At 63.4% G+C, this 16,661-nt stretch overlaps 2 protein-coding genes across 3 annotated transcripts in view; one reads left to right on the top strand and one right to left on the bottom strand.

Moving 5' to 3' along the window:
• The window catches only part of CORO7 (coronin 7), a 57,982-nt gene that overhangs the window by 13,484 nt on the left and 27,837 nt on the right, over nt 1-16,661 (bottom strand). For both annotated transcript variants that reach the window (XM_060119837.1, XM_060119838.1), the window contains exons 8-9: nt 15,907-15,993; nt 15,387-15,469 (exon numbers count right to left, since the gene is read on the bottom strand). In XM_060119837.1, coding sequence (XP_059975820.1) covers nt 15,387-15,469; nt 15,907-15,993 — 170 coding nt within the window. The remainder of the gene's footprint in view (nt 1-15,386; nt 15,470-15,906; nt 15,994-16,661) is intronic.
• Nucleotides 155-11,108, top strand: VASN (vasorin). The gene is made up of 2 exons (XM_060119839.1): nt 155-298; nt 8,435-11,108. The coding sequence occupies exon 2, from the start codon at nt 8,445-8,447 to the stop codon at nt 10,473-10,475; it is 2,031 nt and encodes a 676-aa protein (XP_059975822.1). The 5' UTR covers nt 155-298; nt 8,435-8,444; the 3' UTR covers nt 10,476-11,108.

Below are 16,661 nucleotides of genomic sequence, written 5' to 3'. Positions count from 1 at the left end.
CTTGGCCGAATGACCCTTTCAGCAGAGAGGGGAGGCGGGTCTCCGCCGGCCCCGCCTCGGCCAATAGGGAACAGCCACGCCCCCCGCCCATGGCGGCCCCACCCCCAGCCTCTTAAGACGGAACCCGCCTCCCGCGAGCCGACTCCGCAGCCCGAGCCCTGGGGCGGGGAGACACGGACGCGGCTGCCTCGGCACCTTAAGACCTCAGGACCCAGGACCCCTCCGGCCTCCGGGCCAGGAAGCACTGAGGCCGCGGCCCGTCCCGCCCGGCCCCCGCCGCCGCCGCCGCTGCCGCCCGGTGAGTGTCTACCGGGCTGGGGGTCTGCGGGCGGGAACAGGGGACGGGCTGTGCACACGCGCCGATCACGCGCGCGGACCCCCCCCCCGACCTCCGCCGCGCGCACACGCACTCAGGGCGGGCACGCGGCCCCCAGTCCTGCACGATCACCTGGATCAACTTGGGGACGGAGGCGGGCGGGCACCGTGCGCCCCCGGCCCGCCCCCTTATCTGGCAGTCATCGGGCTCCGACAGCTCCACGGCCGGGGTGCGCGCACGCGCGAGTACGCGGCTCACCGGCCCGCGGGGCTGCAAGCAGACAAAATAAACACCCCTCCCTCCTCCCACGGCTGGGCCCTCCGGCATGACCAGTTTTATGAAACAAACCCCTTTGAGGGGATGGCCAAGCCACAGCCTTCGGTTACTTTTACCTCCTGGAGTGACACTGGTTCTGGGCATGAATACCCCTAACCCCTGTCCCCCTGTGCAGATCGACGGCCTGGGGTCCGTCCTGAGGGCTCTGTCACTCAGGGCAGAGCAAGGGGCCCACAGGCATGCAGCCCTTGAAATGGGGTACGGACCTTGGCTGACTGGGTTGTACTCCAGGTATCAGGGTGCCCCATCTCTGCCCCTGCCAGGGAAGGGGCTTTGCTCAGGCTGTGAACCCAATGGCCTGGAGCCAGCCTAGTCTTTTGTGTCCCTGGGCTGGCAGCACTGCAGCCTGAGGGCTGCCGAGGTCCCCTGTGGTCACTGGCAGGCCAGCTGATTGGTGCCAGCCATTCTGCCTCACCCCCATTTGTTAACGATTACCACACCAGGGTAGCTGACTACCTCTCCCGCTGGGGCCAAGGGCTGGAGTGTGAAAGGTGGGAAGGAGGAAGTGGCCCTGAGGGTCCCTCTGCTTGCCTCTGCACCAAGGGCAGGTGAGGCTCTGGAGCGTGGCACCAGGACCCAGAGCCGCCTCCCCAGACCAAGAGCTTCTAGGGCTGGGGAACTGAACTAAGTCTCAAGGTCCTTTCCCACTAGGCTGGACTTTGGGCATTGGGGGCAAAGAGGGGTGGCTGGGCAGGTGACCTCCAAGTGGGGTCAGCAGGCCCAGTGGGCCATGACATCCAGTATGGGCCCAGCTGTTGGCAAGACCCAATAGGGCTAAGGCAGGCAGTGTGGGGGATGGGAGAGTAGTCCCCTGAGTTTGCTGTCTTCTCCCAGGGGAATCAGCCCCTGGAGCTTCTGTAAACAGAGTGTCAGAGGCAGGAAGAGGGCTCTGGTAATGAGCAGCCCAGCTGGATTCCCTCCAGACCATTATCTGGCCTCTCCCGGGCCCAGGGAGGGAGGATGAGCACACGCGTGCCAGGCTGGGGGCCCGGGCACTGCCTGTCTCCACCTCCCCTGGCCTCATGTTTCAGTGAAACAACTACCTGGGACCAGTGGGCAGGCGGGGGCTGATGTCCCAGGGCATTTGCTGGAATGGCACCAGACCCTGGACATGGAGGAGGAGGGGTTCAACATGAGAAGCCCCTCAAAGTACCCAGACCAGTGCTCTCCCCAGGCAGCCCCCTCTGGCAAATGCCCCCAGGGAGATACCCTGGGCAGGGGATGCGTCCAGCTCCTGGCTCCCATTCCTGACACCTCCACTACAGTCCTGGGTAAGCTAGGACAAGTCCCAGGTAAAGAGAGTTGAATCCTTGTGGGGGCTTTTAAGTGGGTAGCAGCTCCTGGGATCAGGACAGCAGGGTCTCAGCTGGGCCCTGGAGGCAGCTCCCACCTCAGTAGGCCAGCCAGCCAGTTCCCCTGGTGGCTAGAGAGAAGGCTGGGTGAGCCTCTGCCCACAGAAGCATCCCTGACCACTGGCAGGCTCTGAGCTCATGGGAAGGACAGCAATACCACTTAACAGGGTTAGTGATCCCTCCCGGAGCCCCCCTCAGAGTCCCCTCCCTGGGCCAGGGAGCCCAAGGCTCCGCACTGCCAAGAAAACCAGCTCCCCTCACTGCTGTGGAATTTGAGAGTTCTTGGCGAAGGGGGAGGGCGTGTGTGTGCGTGTGTGTCTCAAAGCACAGCCCAGTGGGCGTGTGTCTGGCGTGGGCATGTGTCTGCGCGCGCGTGACCAGAGCAGGGCTGTGTTTGGGGCGGGCAGGGGTGTGCTGAGGGTGGGCGGGGGCTCAGCCTTCTCCCTTTTATCAGTTTCCACATTCCAGAGTCAGCCGGATTGCTTTCCCTCAGCTGGCTGGGCCGCCTGGCCGGCCAGACCCGCCGGCCTCCCCCGCTTTTCCTCATTCCACCCTCCCTGGGTATGAGGAGGCTGGAGCAGACTCCCTTGGGCCACCTTAGGATTGGGGGGTGGGAACAGGCGAGGGGCCAGTTCTTCTCCAAGGTGGGGAAGGGCCCCCACCCGTCTCCTCCCGGGGAACGCAATAAGGCTCTCACATTCCTCGGAGGCTGCCTGAGAGATTTAATTAAGGAGGAAGGAGAGAGCTAGCCTGCACTGAGAAGAGGCTGAGGCTGGGGTGGCCACTGGGGCCCCCCTGGCCCTGGGCCTGGGTGGGCAGCAGTGAGAGGTGAGAGGCAGGCTTGTGGCTCCCCTAATCAACCCCACCTGCCCACTGATGAGCTCACAGGCCCCAGGAAGGGCCTCCTTCGCTGCAGGGTAACCGAGAACCCTGGGCATGATGGAATGAGAAGGGCAAGACCCCTCTGGGGCTACCTCCTTCTCAGACCCTGTCTAGGCCCCAGACAGCCTGGGCCCAGCCGGCTTGGGGCTGGTGGCCTCCCTTGGTGACTAAGGTTTTCCTCTGGCGAATTCAGGGTTAATTGCAGAGTTAGGGCCTTAGTTGATGGGTGCTTGGCCCTGGGTGGGGACAGGGCGGTGAGCAAGCCCCATGTCTGAGCCCAGCCCCAGTGGCATCACAACTGCACGTGCTGACGGCGGCATCTGGACCAGCCCATTTCAAGTTGGGCCGCAGCCACCACATAGCTCCTGGGGCAGCAGGTGTCCTCTTCCAGCAGAGTGGCACCTCTGCTGACTGAGAAGGCATGTCCTGCCACCCTGAGGGCTCATTTGAGCCAGGGACTGGCCTTAGTCACTGGTCTCCCTGCCCTGGGCTGACAGGTCTAGCAGCTGTCAAGTCACCCACAGTGCCACAGAAGACACCCACCTGGGGCCAGGCAGCTCCTGCCACGGAGTGGGGAAGCGGGAGGAGGTCCAGCTCCTGCTCTTCTGGTGCTGCCAGCTGGCCATACCTGCTCAAGGATCTAGACTCTTCCCTGGACAGGGAGACGGGCTGATGTACAGACTATCCCCCTTTGCAATATTCTGCCCCAGGATCTGAGGCCTGGCTATACAGGAGACCCACCCAAGGAGCTTCTCTAAAACACAACTCTGCCTGGGTCTCACCCCAGAAATTCTTATTTAATTGGCCGGGGGAGGGTGCGGCGTGAGCATTAGGAACTTTCTAAAGCTTCTTGGTGATTTTGATGTGCAGCTGGGGTCGAGAAGCCCTATAGGTGGGAAATGGAAGGGAAGCCCGGATGAGGTCGTGGTGTGGAGTGTCGGGACTTATCCATAGCGTGAGTAGAACCCGCTGGGGGTGGTGATGGAGTAAGTAAAGCAGAGATGCCAAGACTGGTGGGTACCCCCACCACCAGTCAAAGGGCAGGGCTTAATCAAAGGGCAGGGCTAGGACCACGCCCCAAGAGGGCTATCTCCGAGGAACCTGAGGCTCAGCCCCCTCGGCCCCTTGCATGAGGGCCCAGGATAGAGACCCCAACCTGCTGGGCCAAGGGCTGCTTCTCCCCAGGGATGGGGAGACTGGTGGACCCAGCCCGGGCCTGGAGCCTCCTCAGACACGTCAGCGAAACTGGAGCCAACTATCCTGGCTGCCGGCATGGTCCCGCCTGCCTGGGGGGTTGGCAGACTCCTGGGCTGGGCTGTTGCCAGGCCTGGCCGGCAATGCTTCACCCTGGCGGGCCGGCACTGGGAGCCAGAGGCCCAGAGCCATGGGGTCAGATCTGCAGCCCCAGACCCCTGTACCCACTCCGCAGCATCGGGTATGGAAAGGGACGTGTGCCTGCTTCTGTCTGCCCATTCCTGTTCCCCACTGGCCAGGCACAGGAGATGCTCCCGCCTGAGGTCTCAAGTGGTCAACCGAAGGCCCAGGTTCCACTCACTCGCCAGTCCCTGCCTGACCCAGGGCCTATGAGTGGGTGCCTCCAGGTGTCCCACACTTGGGGGTGGGTGGGGACACTCTGGGTCCCCCTGAGAGCTGAAATGATGATGTCCTTACTCACAGAGCCCCTCCTTCTGCTCCCCCTCCTCCCCCGTCACATGCTGAACTGCCGGCCAAAGGACAGCTCACTTCCCCCCACCCCCTTCTAGAACTAAAGGCACCTTCCTCCCACCCCCAGGCTGCTCTCTCTAGCTTCTCCTGTTCTTCCACGCCTGAGGATGGAGGGCAGCCTTTGCATAGAGGCCTCACCCTGGGCCCAGGGGGCATCCTGTCTGTGCCTACATCTGCGTGAAGCCCCTCTCACACCATGGCATCCTCACCCCATGCATGCAGAGGGCAAGACTCAGGTTTTATGGGTGACACCCTCAGTAGGTAGTGTTTACTGACCACCTAGAATGTCCTCCAAATACAAACTAAACAAGCCCTGAGACTCAGGCGCTGTACGCAGCCTCCCCCACTTCACAGATGGGAACTGAGGCGAAGGGCTGTGGCCAGGCTGTCATGCAGCCAGGCTGCGAATGCAGGCAGTCAGACCCCAAAGCCCCATCCCAGCACTGTCCCCTGGAGGGCCCTTGTGGTGGGGCCAGGCCAAGGCGAGTCCAAGTGGAGGGGAGGCCCTGGACACTCTGCCCTCCTGCCTCCACTCCACCACCCCCCCTCAAATCCCAGGGCTACCTCCAGAACTCTCCCCACATCCTTTGCAGAGGGAAAGGGCCCACCTCCCTGCCTCGAGTCAGCAGATCAGATATCAAAGCCCAGGCCCCTGGTCCTTCAGGGCTGCTGAAATTGCAAGGGCCAGGGCAGCCATGACCCCAACGAGACACTCCCACCCCCAATGCACACACACACCAGCACGCACCCAGACAGGCGGAATCGCTCCCAGAACTTGTTAAAAGAACTTCCCCATTTAAAACAAACAGAACAACACAGAACCACAACACTGGGTGCTCAGAACAACTCCAGAAGGTGAATCAGGGCTGCTAAGAACAAAAGCCCACAGGTGAGAAGGGATCTGGGAACCTATTTAGGGGCAGAGCTGGTCTCCTGCTGCCCTGTCACCGGCCCCCTCCAGTCAGTCATTGCCCTCTGGGTCCCCTCTGGGGGCTCTCTGATCTGTTCTTGGTGGCAGAGCCCCCCGGAGCTGACAGCCCACAGCTTGCCATTTTCCCAAGCCCCAGTGCCAGCTCCTTGCTGGACGGGTGGAACGGGGCTCAAGCAGAGGCACTCATCCCTGCATCCTGTGGACTGCTTCCACAGGATGGTAGCTGATGCCTACTAGGGTCTCCCCAGCCCAGAATGCCAGCTGCTCTTGTTCTGACCCAACCCCCACTCTCCATCAGTTTACCCACATTGCCTCTGCGGCCAGACAGACCCCCGGTGTTCCTGCCTCCCTCCCCCATGATGACTTTACTGATTAAAGGGCCAGCAGACTACAGGTGAAGCTCAGAGCCCATGCTGGTCCCCTCCTCAATGCAGAATGGGAAACACCCCCCAGTATGCATCCCAGGCCCCTAAAGACCACATGCCTGGCTCCTCGGAGCTAAGTGCTCCCAATCCTGGGAGGTGTCCATTCTGGAATGCCCAGGTGGACAGATGAGGAAACTGAGAGAAAGCTGCTCTCTGTGGCCTCACAGTTCAGGTGCCCCTGGCCCAGGGCTGCCTGACTGGAGTGTAAGCTTTTAACTGTGATCTTTTATAAGGCCCAGGGGAGCTGAAGCTGTAGGGGTGGCCAGGCTGGCCAAGTATAAGGTCCCCTCCCACCCCAGAGCCTGGCTGCGCCCTTCCTGACCCTGCCCGCCACCCCCACCAGGAGGGCTAACTCAGGGGGAGGCAGCTCACGCCCCAGGTGCATGAGGGGGTGGGGGTCGCTCACAGCCCACATCTGGAGGCCAGGCCATACCCACCGCCTTCTGAGTCAGGGAGGGTGGAGCAGGTCCCCACAGTGGAGGAGGCCAGGTACGGCATACACAGCCCCCTGGGAACGGCGCCGGCAGGGCTGGGGGCACACGAGGCCTCCCGGGTTCTGGCTGAGGTTCATCTGAGGCTGAGTGCAAGATGCTCCTCCGCCATTCACTCAGCAAAGATGGGCTCTGGGATACAGGGAGCAAAAACGGGGCCTCCCCTCAGGGAGGGGACAGCAGAATCTAGAGAGCAGAGGAGGTGGCACTGGCTGGGGTCAGGGAAGGCCTCCCTAGCTGGCCTCTGAAGGGCAGTCACCAATGTTAACTAGTGAAGGGCAGAGGCGACCCTGCAGGTGGGCCGGGCCTAGGCAGGCCCAACCTGGTGACGGGCTTTTACTCAGAGCTGGCCCAACACCATAGTGGCCTCCTGGGGACCACCTGCCCCTCCTCCGCCTCCCGTTCCAGGAGCCCACATCCCTGGGGAGGGGCAGCCCGATGGACGGCATTGGGCAGAACATGGGCTGCGTAGGGGGCCATGCTACCTGTGTGGCTGGATGGCTGGCCAGCATGGGGGAAGGGGAGGCTGAGCCCCAGCACAAAAGGCCCTTGTGTGAGTAGGAGGCACCTGGAGGGGAGGCATGCCAGCCTCTCAGGGACTTTAGGGAACCAGAGTGTGGGGACCGCTGCTGGGGTGGCCCCCGGACTCCCCTCAGGAGCCTGAGTGAAGGGGGGCCCATGCTGTGGCCCTATCCTGTCTCGGGCAGTTCCAGCTACGAGTGGGAGCCTGGAGCGGCTGGGGGAGCCACCCCGACCTGGGCAGGACTGGGCCCCACATCAGGAGGGCAGGCCCAGCCACACCTGGACGTGGTTAAGGACCTGGGCTCTGGCTCAGATTTCCCGGCAGTGCAAAGGCAGCAAGTCACTGCACCTCCAGGAGCCTCTTCTCCTGTCATCTGGGAGTGAGAACAGCTTCCACCTGGAGTGGCTGCTGGGGGACTAAACGAGGAGACCGTAGACGCTCAGTGCCACGGGCACGTGGGAAGGGCTGCTGCTCCTCTTGCTCAAGGCTTGGCCTAGAGTGGATTCCCAAGAAATGATAGAGGATCCCATCTGCGGAGCGTTTCCAGGCTTGACACTGCCTCCAGGGCCACCACACAACCAACGTCCCCCAACCTGAGACCTGGGTCAGCCCAGGGAGGCTGGGGGCCCCTCACCTCTAGTTCTTTCATCGTGGCTTAGAGATGGGGGATCTGAAGACCAAGGTTCCCTGCCTCCCCCCTTCCCACAGTGGGGACACCTACCAAGGGCTCCAGCCCTCCTCTGCTTCCCCAGAGAACTCTCCTGCTGGCCATGTCCTAGGCAGGTCTGACTTCACAAGTGGAAAAACACCAATCCCAGAGTTTCCCCGTGAAGTCTTCCCGCTGTGGTCTCTCCTCACTCGGAGGACTCAAGAGTGCGGCGGCAGCGGCCGGTGGCCCAGGGCAGGCAGCTTCTCTATTTACGTGCTCGGCGGCCTGCCTGCCTGGTCTCTCCCAGATGCTGTGGGAGGGGCTGCCGCTCCAGAACCCACCATTCTCCCTCCTTCCCTGTCCACCTCAGCAGAGATTTTTGGGGTGGTTAGGGGGAGGGCACAGAGTCTGATGTTTTTTGACCATGTGTTCTCTCTGAGCCACAGAGAGGCCAAAGGGCTGGAGTTAAGGAGAAGGGGGTTATTTGTGGTCACTGAGTGTTGGGGGGCCAGGCCCCTCTCTGTGTGCATCAGCCCACCGAACCCTGGTGTCAGCGCAGGAAGTAGCAACTGATATCATAACAAGGTCATGTGATTGCTCAAAGTCACATAGCGAAGAAGTGACGGGGCAGGGACAGGAACCCAGCCAGGGCACTGGGGACCTGACTCATAACTACTGTATGCTGTTGGGTTTGGGGGCGGGGAGTGGAGAAGGGGGCTGGGAATTCCCTTCCCGGTCCTTCCTGGAGTGGCTGTCCCCTGGGGCCCCTGACTCACGGTCTCCCGCTTTCCTCTCTGCTCCCAGGGGCCAGAAGATGCGCTCCAAGACACCCCTGCCCCTGTTCCTGCCGCTGCTGCTGCTGCTGCCGGCCCTGGAGCCCAGGGTGCAGGGCTGCCCATCCGGCTGCCAGTGCAACCAGCCACAGACAGTCTTCTGCACCGCCCGCCAGGGGACCACCGTGCCTCTCGACGTGCCGCCCGACACAGTGGGCCTGTACGTCTTTGAGAACGGCATCACCACACTCGACGCGGGCAGCTTTGCCGGCTTGCCGGGCCTGCAGCTCCTGGACCTGTCACAGAACCAGATTGCCAGCCTGCCCGGTGGGGTCTTCCAGCCATTGGTCAACCTCAGCAACCTGGACCTGACTGCCAATAGGCTTCGGGAAATCACCAACGAGACCTTCCGTGGCCTGCGGCGCCTGGAGCGCCTCTACCTGGGCAAGAACCGCATCCGCCACATCCAGCCTGGTGCCTTCGATGCGCTCGACCACCTACTGGAGCTCAAGCTGCAGGACAACGAGCTGCGGGCGCTGCCCCCGCTGCACCTGCCGCGCCTGCTGCTGCTCGACCTCAGCCACAACAGCCTCCCAGCCCTGGAGCCCGGCATCCTGGACACCGCCAATGTGGAGGCGCTGCGGCTGGCCGGCCTGGGGCTGCAGCAGCTGGACGAGGGGCTCTTTGGCCGCCTGCGCAACCTCCACGACCTGGACGTGGCCGACAACCAACTGGAGCTCGCGCCGCCCGCCATCCGGGGCCTGCGGGGCTTGACGCGCCTGCGGCTGGCGGGCAACACCCGCATCGCCCAGCTGCGGCCCGAGGACCTGGCTGGCCTGGCAGCCCTGCAGGAGCTGGACCTGAGTAACCTGAGCCTGCAGGCCCTGCCGCACGAGCTCTCGGTCCTTTTCCCCCGCCTGCGGCTCCTGGCGGCTGCCCGCAACCCCTTCAACTGCGTGTGCCCCCTGAGCTGGTTCGGCCCCTGGGTGCGGGAGAGCCGTGTGGCGCTGGCCAGCTCCGAGGAGACACGCTGCCACTTTCCACCCAAGAACGCTGGCCGGCTGCTCCTGGACCTTGACTACGCCGACTTTGGCTGCCCGGCCACCACCACCACGGCCACGGTGCCCACCATGAGGCCCACGGTGTGGGCGCCCACAGCCCCACCTTCCAGCATGGCTCCCACCTGGCTCAGCCCCACGGAGCCAACCACTGAGGCCCTGAGCCGACCGCCCCCCGCCCCACCCACCATGGGTCCTGCCCCCCAGCCCCGGGACTGCCCGGCATCCATCTGCCTCAGTGGGGGCACCTGCCACCTGGGGGCGCGGGGCCACCTGGAATGCCTGTGTCCTGAGGGCTTCACGGGCCTGTACTGTGAGAGCCGGGTGAGGCCAGGGCCGAGGCCCAGCCCTGCCCCGGCCACCATGCGGCCACCCCAGCCCCTGCCCCTTGGCATTGAGCCCGCCAGCCCCACCTCCCTGCGGGTGGGACTGCAGCGCTACCTGCAGGGCAGCACCGTGCAGCTCAGGAGCCTCCGCCTCACCTACCGCAACCTGTCGGGTCCCGACAAACGGCCGGTGACACTGCGGCTGCCGGCCTCACTCGCAGAGTACACGGTCACCCAGCTGCGGCCCAACGCCACCTACTCCATCTGCGTCCGGCCCCTGGGGGCCGGGAGGGTGCCTGAGAGCGAGGAGGCCTGTGGGGAGGCCCGCACGCCCCCGGCAGTCCGCTCCAACCACGCCCCAGTCACCCAGGCCCGAGAGGGCAACCTGCCACTCCTGATTGCGCCCGCCCTGGCTGCCGTGCTCCTGGCCGTGCTGGCTGCTGTGGGGGCGGCCTTCTGTGTGCGGCGGGGGCGGGCCGCAGCAGCTGTGGCTCAGGGCAAAGGGCAAGTGGGGCCAGGGGCCGGGCCCCTGGAGCTGGAGGGGGTGAAGGCCCCCTTGGAGCCAGGCCCAAAGGCGACTGAGGGTGGTGGGGAGGCCCCGCCTGGCGGGCCTGAGTGTGAGGTGCCGCTCATGGGCTACTCGGGGCCCAGCCCCCAGGGGCCCCTCCCAGCTAAGCCCTACATCTAAGCCTGGGAGTGATGGATGGCCGGGGCCAGGCTCTTGGCCCCACTGGGACTGGCCAGGGCCCTCCTGCTGCCAGATCAAGGAAGTTCTCAGATCTGTACGATGAGGACACGTCAGGACCGGGGCTGTGTGACCACAGCAAGTCCCTGCCCCTCTCTGGACCTTGGTCTCCTCATCTGTAAGAAGCTCGGACCCAGGTGATAACCTCTAAGGTCCCCCCGCCGCCCGAGTGCCTAGAGGATGGCGTCGGCCCCGTCTTCTGCAACATGCAACCTCTGGGGTGGGGCGGGCCCTGCCGTGTGCTGGTAACACAGGCCCGGGGCTGCCAAGCTCCCCACCCCAAGGAGACTCTGGGGGCCAGTGAAGGAAGCCCCCAGAAAAGAGAGCAGAGGGAGAGGGACTGGGGATGGGGTGGGTGACACTGCCTCAGCCCCAGAAAGTGAAGGAACAAAAGAAACTGGAAAGAAAGATGCTTTAGGAACAAGTTTTGCTTTTGTTTTTTAAAATATATTTATAAAAGATCCTTTCCCATTTATTCTGGGAAAATGTTTTTCAAACTCAGAGACAAGGACTTTGGTTTTTGTAAGACAAATGATGATATGAAAGCCTTTTGTAAGAAAAATAAAAGATGAAAAGAAACAAGCATGTTTCTCAGGCATGGCCCCAGTGTACCTGGGCTGGACAGAGGGAGGGTGGGGGCTCGCAGGGTCGGCCTAAAGGGACAGCCCTCTCTGTGGGGAAGCTGGGGGCAGGGACCCCTCTCCCCAGTGGGCACCAGGCCCTAGTCAGCATGCCCTAGGCTGTCCTGCCCTGGGTTGTGTCTGCTCGACTAAGGTGCCCGGACCAGCCTCCCAGTGAGACTGGGAACCAGGAGGGAGCAGGGATAGGAAAGGGGCCACTTCAACCTCCGGGCAGAGGAACGGTTAGGGCAGCCTTACCCTTCCCAGGCCCAGTCTTCTGCCAGCAGGAGCTGCAGGGCTCCTGGGAGAGGCTGGGGAGATGCTCGTGGCAGACGCAGGCCAAGATGACCCCCAAGGGTCCCTCCTCAGAGATGGGTCTGATGAGTTCACCGCCTGCCTTCCTCTGTGGAGGAGGTGTCTTGAGCCATGCCCTGCCAGGCCCTCATGGATGGTCCTAACCAGATGGCACATATGGCCCAGCCCTTCCTGCAGTCCTGTTGCCCCTCTGCATGGGCTCAGGCTGGGAGACCTTGCTCCCAGCCTCCTGCTCTAGCTACAGAGAAGGGGCAGCACAGATCCTGAATGACAGGAACTCTTTGCTGGGTGAGGAGGCAGGGACCGAGCCAGGGCTGTTAGGGGCAGGTGGCCCTGTGATGCCCCTTTACTCTCTGCACTTGAGTAAAGTACCCAGGCTTTCCAGAAACCCCGGAAGTGGGAGTGTTCTCCAGGAAGCCACAGGCCGAGGTGGTGGCAGGGCCCCCAGGGATGCTTTGCACAGCCCTGGCCTGGACCAGGTGCTGGGAGCTTAGGAACAGTGAGATACACGCGCCCAGCACCTTTTCCTATTACCCTCTGGCAGGAACGGAGGTGCCCCTGGGGCCAGAGAGGCCCTGCAAAGGCTAGAGCGAGCCTCCCTGCGGCCCCATGCCCATCTCCCTGCATGGGTCACGGCCCCTGGCCCCCAGCCTCACCCTGGTGGGAAGGAGGCAGCCCAGCCAGGCCTGGGGAGCAGGCCCTGCGGTGCTGGGCGTTGATGTCAGTGCAGAGTCAGGCCCGGCCACACGAGGCTCTGGATTCAATTATCGGCTGCTGAGGGTTCTGGCACGAGAAGGGAGGAGGTGGGTTGTGGTGGGCAGAGAGTGGTGGCAGCGGGCCTGGGTGGGGCCCCTTCTTCCTGAGGCGGCGGAGGCAGCAGCCCAGGTGGATTTCCTGTGGGCCTGGGTCCCATTAGGGGAATGGCTCTGGCGAGGCCTGCCCTCCCCTTCGGCGGCCCCGTCAAAGGGGCCATTGTGGGTCTATGGGCTGGTGCTAAACACAGTGGCTGCTGAATGAATGTTTTCGCTGCAAAGCTAAACCTGGCTAGTGGGGCCGCAGGGGCGGGGTGAGTGGTGGGGCCCACAGAAAGGGGCCTGAGCACTCACGCCAGCCCTCCCAGAAAAGGTCTTCGGGCATCCCATCAGATGAGGGGCCGGGGGATGAAGAGAGGGCCAGGGAACGAGTGGGGGACCAAGCCAAGATAGAGCCACTACCCAGGGTGATCCTGCTGTGGGGAAACACCAGCCCCCAACTGCTGGGTCCTCGCTGCCACAGGCCCTGCGCCACACGGGCTACACATGCTCCCATTTCACGTCCAGCAATCCCTCTACAGAAGAGAATCACAGGCAGGGAACAGTGAGACAGCGGCTTGCTCAGCGCAGGCAGGGACGGATCCCAACACCTGCTCCCTGGCCCAGGAGGTGGGGGTACCAGCCTTGTGGGGAGGGCTTGGCCCTCCAGGAGAGGGGAGGGGCTACTGAGAGCCGCAGAAGGCAGGCAGGGAGGGGGTTCCCAACCTCCAGGGAACTCGCTGGGATGCAGGGCCGGTGCCTCTGGCCAGAGGTGGACACCTCAGTGTGAAGAAGCAGAGCAGACTCCCAGCCTCCACCCTGTGAGGCTTGCTGCCAGGGCGACCTCAAGAGAAGATCGATTTCTCCGGCTTCAGCTTTTATTCTTTGGTAACATGTGGAGAAAAATCTCCATCTGCCTTCAGCTCAGGGCTGATGCTGTTGACCATTCACCCAGCCCAGGAGCAGGGCACCCGAGACAGGTGGTGGTGTTTCTGCGTCTCCCAGACCGGAGCATGAGCTGCTCCATTAGCCCAGGCCCTGCCGGTAACCCCCCAGCTCCACCCAGCACAGGAAGCACGGGGTGGCCATCTGTGGACCTGCTGCCTGAGCCCAGCTTTACAGATAGGACCTGCTGCCCTGCGCGTCCCATGTGGGGAGGTACGCTCCACAAACAACACAGATGAGCAGGGGAAGGGCACAGATGGGAGCAGAGACAGAGGCCCCTGGGAGGGTGGGGCCCTGGGTCCTCCCTGGGAGAGGATGGGGAGGGGCATGTGCCTGACCCCTGGCTCCCTATAGCTCTTATAAGAGCTCATACTGTTCTGCCCAAATGGAGATGGAACATCTGTAAAACAGAAAAGAAACTGAGCGGGTGCGGTGGAGACCCATGCCGTGCCCGAAGCTGACACCCTGCACACTTCCTACCTTCAGTCCAGTTCACTTAGCAGCCCCCAACACCCCAGGGGGCTCCTGAGGGGTTCTGGCTTCTGGGGAGCCTGGGGTAGGGGACCCACCACCTCTCAGGCCAGCCTGGAGGCTGGCACGCATCCCTGGCGTCCACCAGCTTTGTAGAGGGCTGGAGAGTCCCAGCTCCTTTGCCAAGGGCGTGGGCCCAGTGGGGCAGTGGCCAGGACTGGGGGATGAAGGGGGCGGGACACTGGCCTGGCCGCCCATCTGGGAGTGATTTGAGAAATTCCAGGCCTCGCTGGCCCTGCGAGGCTATTCTTAACTGCTATAATTACAGGGTCAGCCTTGGCCAGTGGCACCATGGGGTCTGGGCATCGTTAACTCCCCCAGGGGCCACACTGGGGCTGGGCGGGGGCTGCTCCTCGGGGTGGGGTGGGGGCCGGCACAGACGGGGCGGAGCCTGGCAGGCAGGAAGTCGGGGGGAGAGGAGCACTTGATGGTAGTGCTGGCTCCCTGTTCCAGGCTGGGCCCGTTCCCTCCCTCTGCTGGGGGGCCCCATAGGGAAGGGGCTGTCTGGCCTGGGTAGGCGTGGAGGACAAGATATCAGTGCAGCATGAGGGCTGGGGGAGGGGTTGCTGGACACGAAGCCAGAAGGCCTGGGGGCCCTGATTCCTCCAGCGCAGGGGGGCCCTGGTAACATCCCGCTGTATCCCCAGGGCCAAGAGCAGACAGAGGCCTCACACCTACTGGTATGGGATCTCACTCAGCCTTGCCTCCCTCATCTGCAAATTGGGCCTTTCCAGCACCCCAGCCTTTCCCTGGGTTGTGAGACAGGATGGGAGTGCCACCCTGACGGTTTCCCCTTCTCTGGGGGCTCTCAGTGGGGTCGCCCTGGCAGGAGCTCTTATGGCACTCAGCCCTGTGTGCCCCAGGCACGGCCCTCACTGCTCCCAGAGCCTAGACAGGTCACCACGCCCTCTATGACTCAGTTTCCCTAGTTGTAAAACGGAAGAGGAAGGGGCTGAATGGATATCCAAGGACCAAGGCCCCATCCTGGCTCGGACCTCCCAGGTCCCTGCCTGGGTTGGGGGTTCAGCAAGCCGCCCCAAGAGTCACAGCTGAACAGGGACCAGGTCCCACCGCCTCCTGCACCAGCCGGGCTGGTCCTCCAGCCTCCTGTACCTCATCTCCTCAACGGGCCTTCTGGTGCGTGGGTTGTCCCTGCACAGAGCTGGCTGGGCCAGGACCCCGTGGGGCACCACCATAAACCCTCTTGCACACGCTTCCAGGAGGGTGGAAGGACGAGGTGCACTTGTACCTCCAGGCTGCCTGCACCCCCCAACCCACCCAGGACCACCAGTGACAAGCATGTGGCCAGGGCTGAGGTCTCACAGAAACTGCAGGTCCGAGGCCTGCCTCCGTCCTGCACTGGAGCCTCCAGACCTGCTAGCCCACCTGACCCCACGTCACCCCGCGGCCACCTCATGATCGTAGCCTCAGTTTCTTCAGTCTTCGGCTCCACCAGAACACTCACAGCAAAATCAAGCACATCCCCAGGCCCCCTGTCCCCGCACCACCGAGTCACAGTCCCCTCCCCAAATGCCAAAACACACCAGCACGAGCCCCCGGGCAGAAGCCTGCCCCACAATCAGCAGTGTGCACTTACAGACATCACTGGGTCCTCAATGCCCCAGCCATCCCAACACGTCAGCCACTCCTACCTGGGAGAGGTGTCCAGGGTGAGGGAGGTGCAGGCGCTGGAGAAGAGCCGGGTGTCCCAGAGCTTCACTTCACGCTCACGCATCTGCAGGGAGGGGGCAGAGAAGGGCTCAGAGGGACCCAGCCCGGAACCCAGGGACTAAGGACACAGGCTGGCACGGGAGCACTTGCTCCAGAGCAGAGCATTCGGGGGTGGGGGGGTGAGTCATGCCAGGGAGGGAGAGTTTGGGTGTTCATGTCCTGCCCCTTTAAGAACCCTTAGGTGACAAGGGACAAGGGGTGGTTCCCTCTGTGGACTCTGGTCCCTGGGGGGGCCCACCGCAGTTCCCAGGGTCAGGCTTAGCTATTGCAGATGGAATCTGCCAGTTTTCAGCAGCCGTTGGTCCCCTGGGGCTCTGAGACCCGGCTGCACACAGGGCCGTATATGGACGGGTCTGGAGCTGGCCCCAGCCCCCCGCTCCCAGTGGGCCTCGTCCCCGCCCTCTTGGTGTGGATGCCCTACTCCTCCGGGAGGAGCCCTACCTTGTTGAAACCGGTGGACACAAGGTGCTCCTGGGTGCCTGTCCACACCAGCCGGCCATCCCTGCTGTTCTCATGGGCCCACGTGCTCTGGAGGAGGAAAAAGATGGCACTGAGTTGAGCCTTGGGGGCCTCCTGTGGGGGGAGGCACCCACCTGAGAGCCTTCCAGAGGGCAGGAGGGGTCAGCTGGGGACAGCTCTGCACCCAGAGGGCCTACTTGGCCACTAAGCTTGGGCTCAGTCTCCCTCCTTGTAAGGGGCCTGTCCGGCTGCTCTGCTCATGGCCAGGCCCCTCTTGCCGCGGTGATGGGGCTCAGGACGGCGGCACATCCTTGCCTCTGCAGGTGTCCGGAGGGAGGCACTTGGCTGCCGGTCACCATCCTCAGGCTCTGAGGACCCCAGCGCCCTCTTGGAACTTCGTTTTCCTTGCTCGTGGCCTGGGCTGCCTACTTCCCAGGACTGTCGCGAGGATCAACTGAGACCACGTGTGACGGGAACAGGCCGGCCGCAAAGCGCCGTGCAAATCGAGGGATTACGAGTGGTACTGCTGCCTCTGGACGCTGCCGGGGGCCGAGGAGAGGGCCTGGTGCCAAGCATGGGGAACAGTGCCTGGAGAGGGCAGAACAGTGCCCCTCTTGGCCCTCCCGTGGTGCTGGAGCTGCCAGCAGGAAGGTTTGCTGGGCCCCAGGGAGGAGAGACGAGTTCAAACCGTAGGCGGCCCTGTCCCCCGGGCCCAAGCAGGGGGGAGCTGAGGGGGC

Source organism: Mesoplodon densirostris, chromosome 16 (assembly GCF_025265405.1).
Source record: "Mesoplodon densirostris isolate mMesDen1 chromosome 16, mMesDen1 primary haplotype, whole genome shotgun sequence".
In the NCBI taxonomy this organism is placed as follows: domain Eukaryota; kingdom Metazoa; phylum Chordata; class Mammalia; order Artiodactyla; family Ziphiidae; genus Mesoplodon; species Mesoplodon densirostris.
The sequence above is the reverse complement of the archived record's forward strand: the minus strand, read 5'-3'. Positions and strand labels throughout refer to the sequence as shown.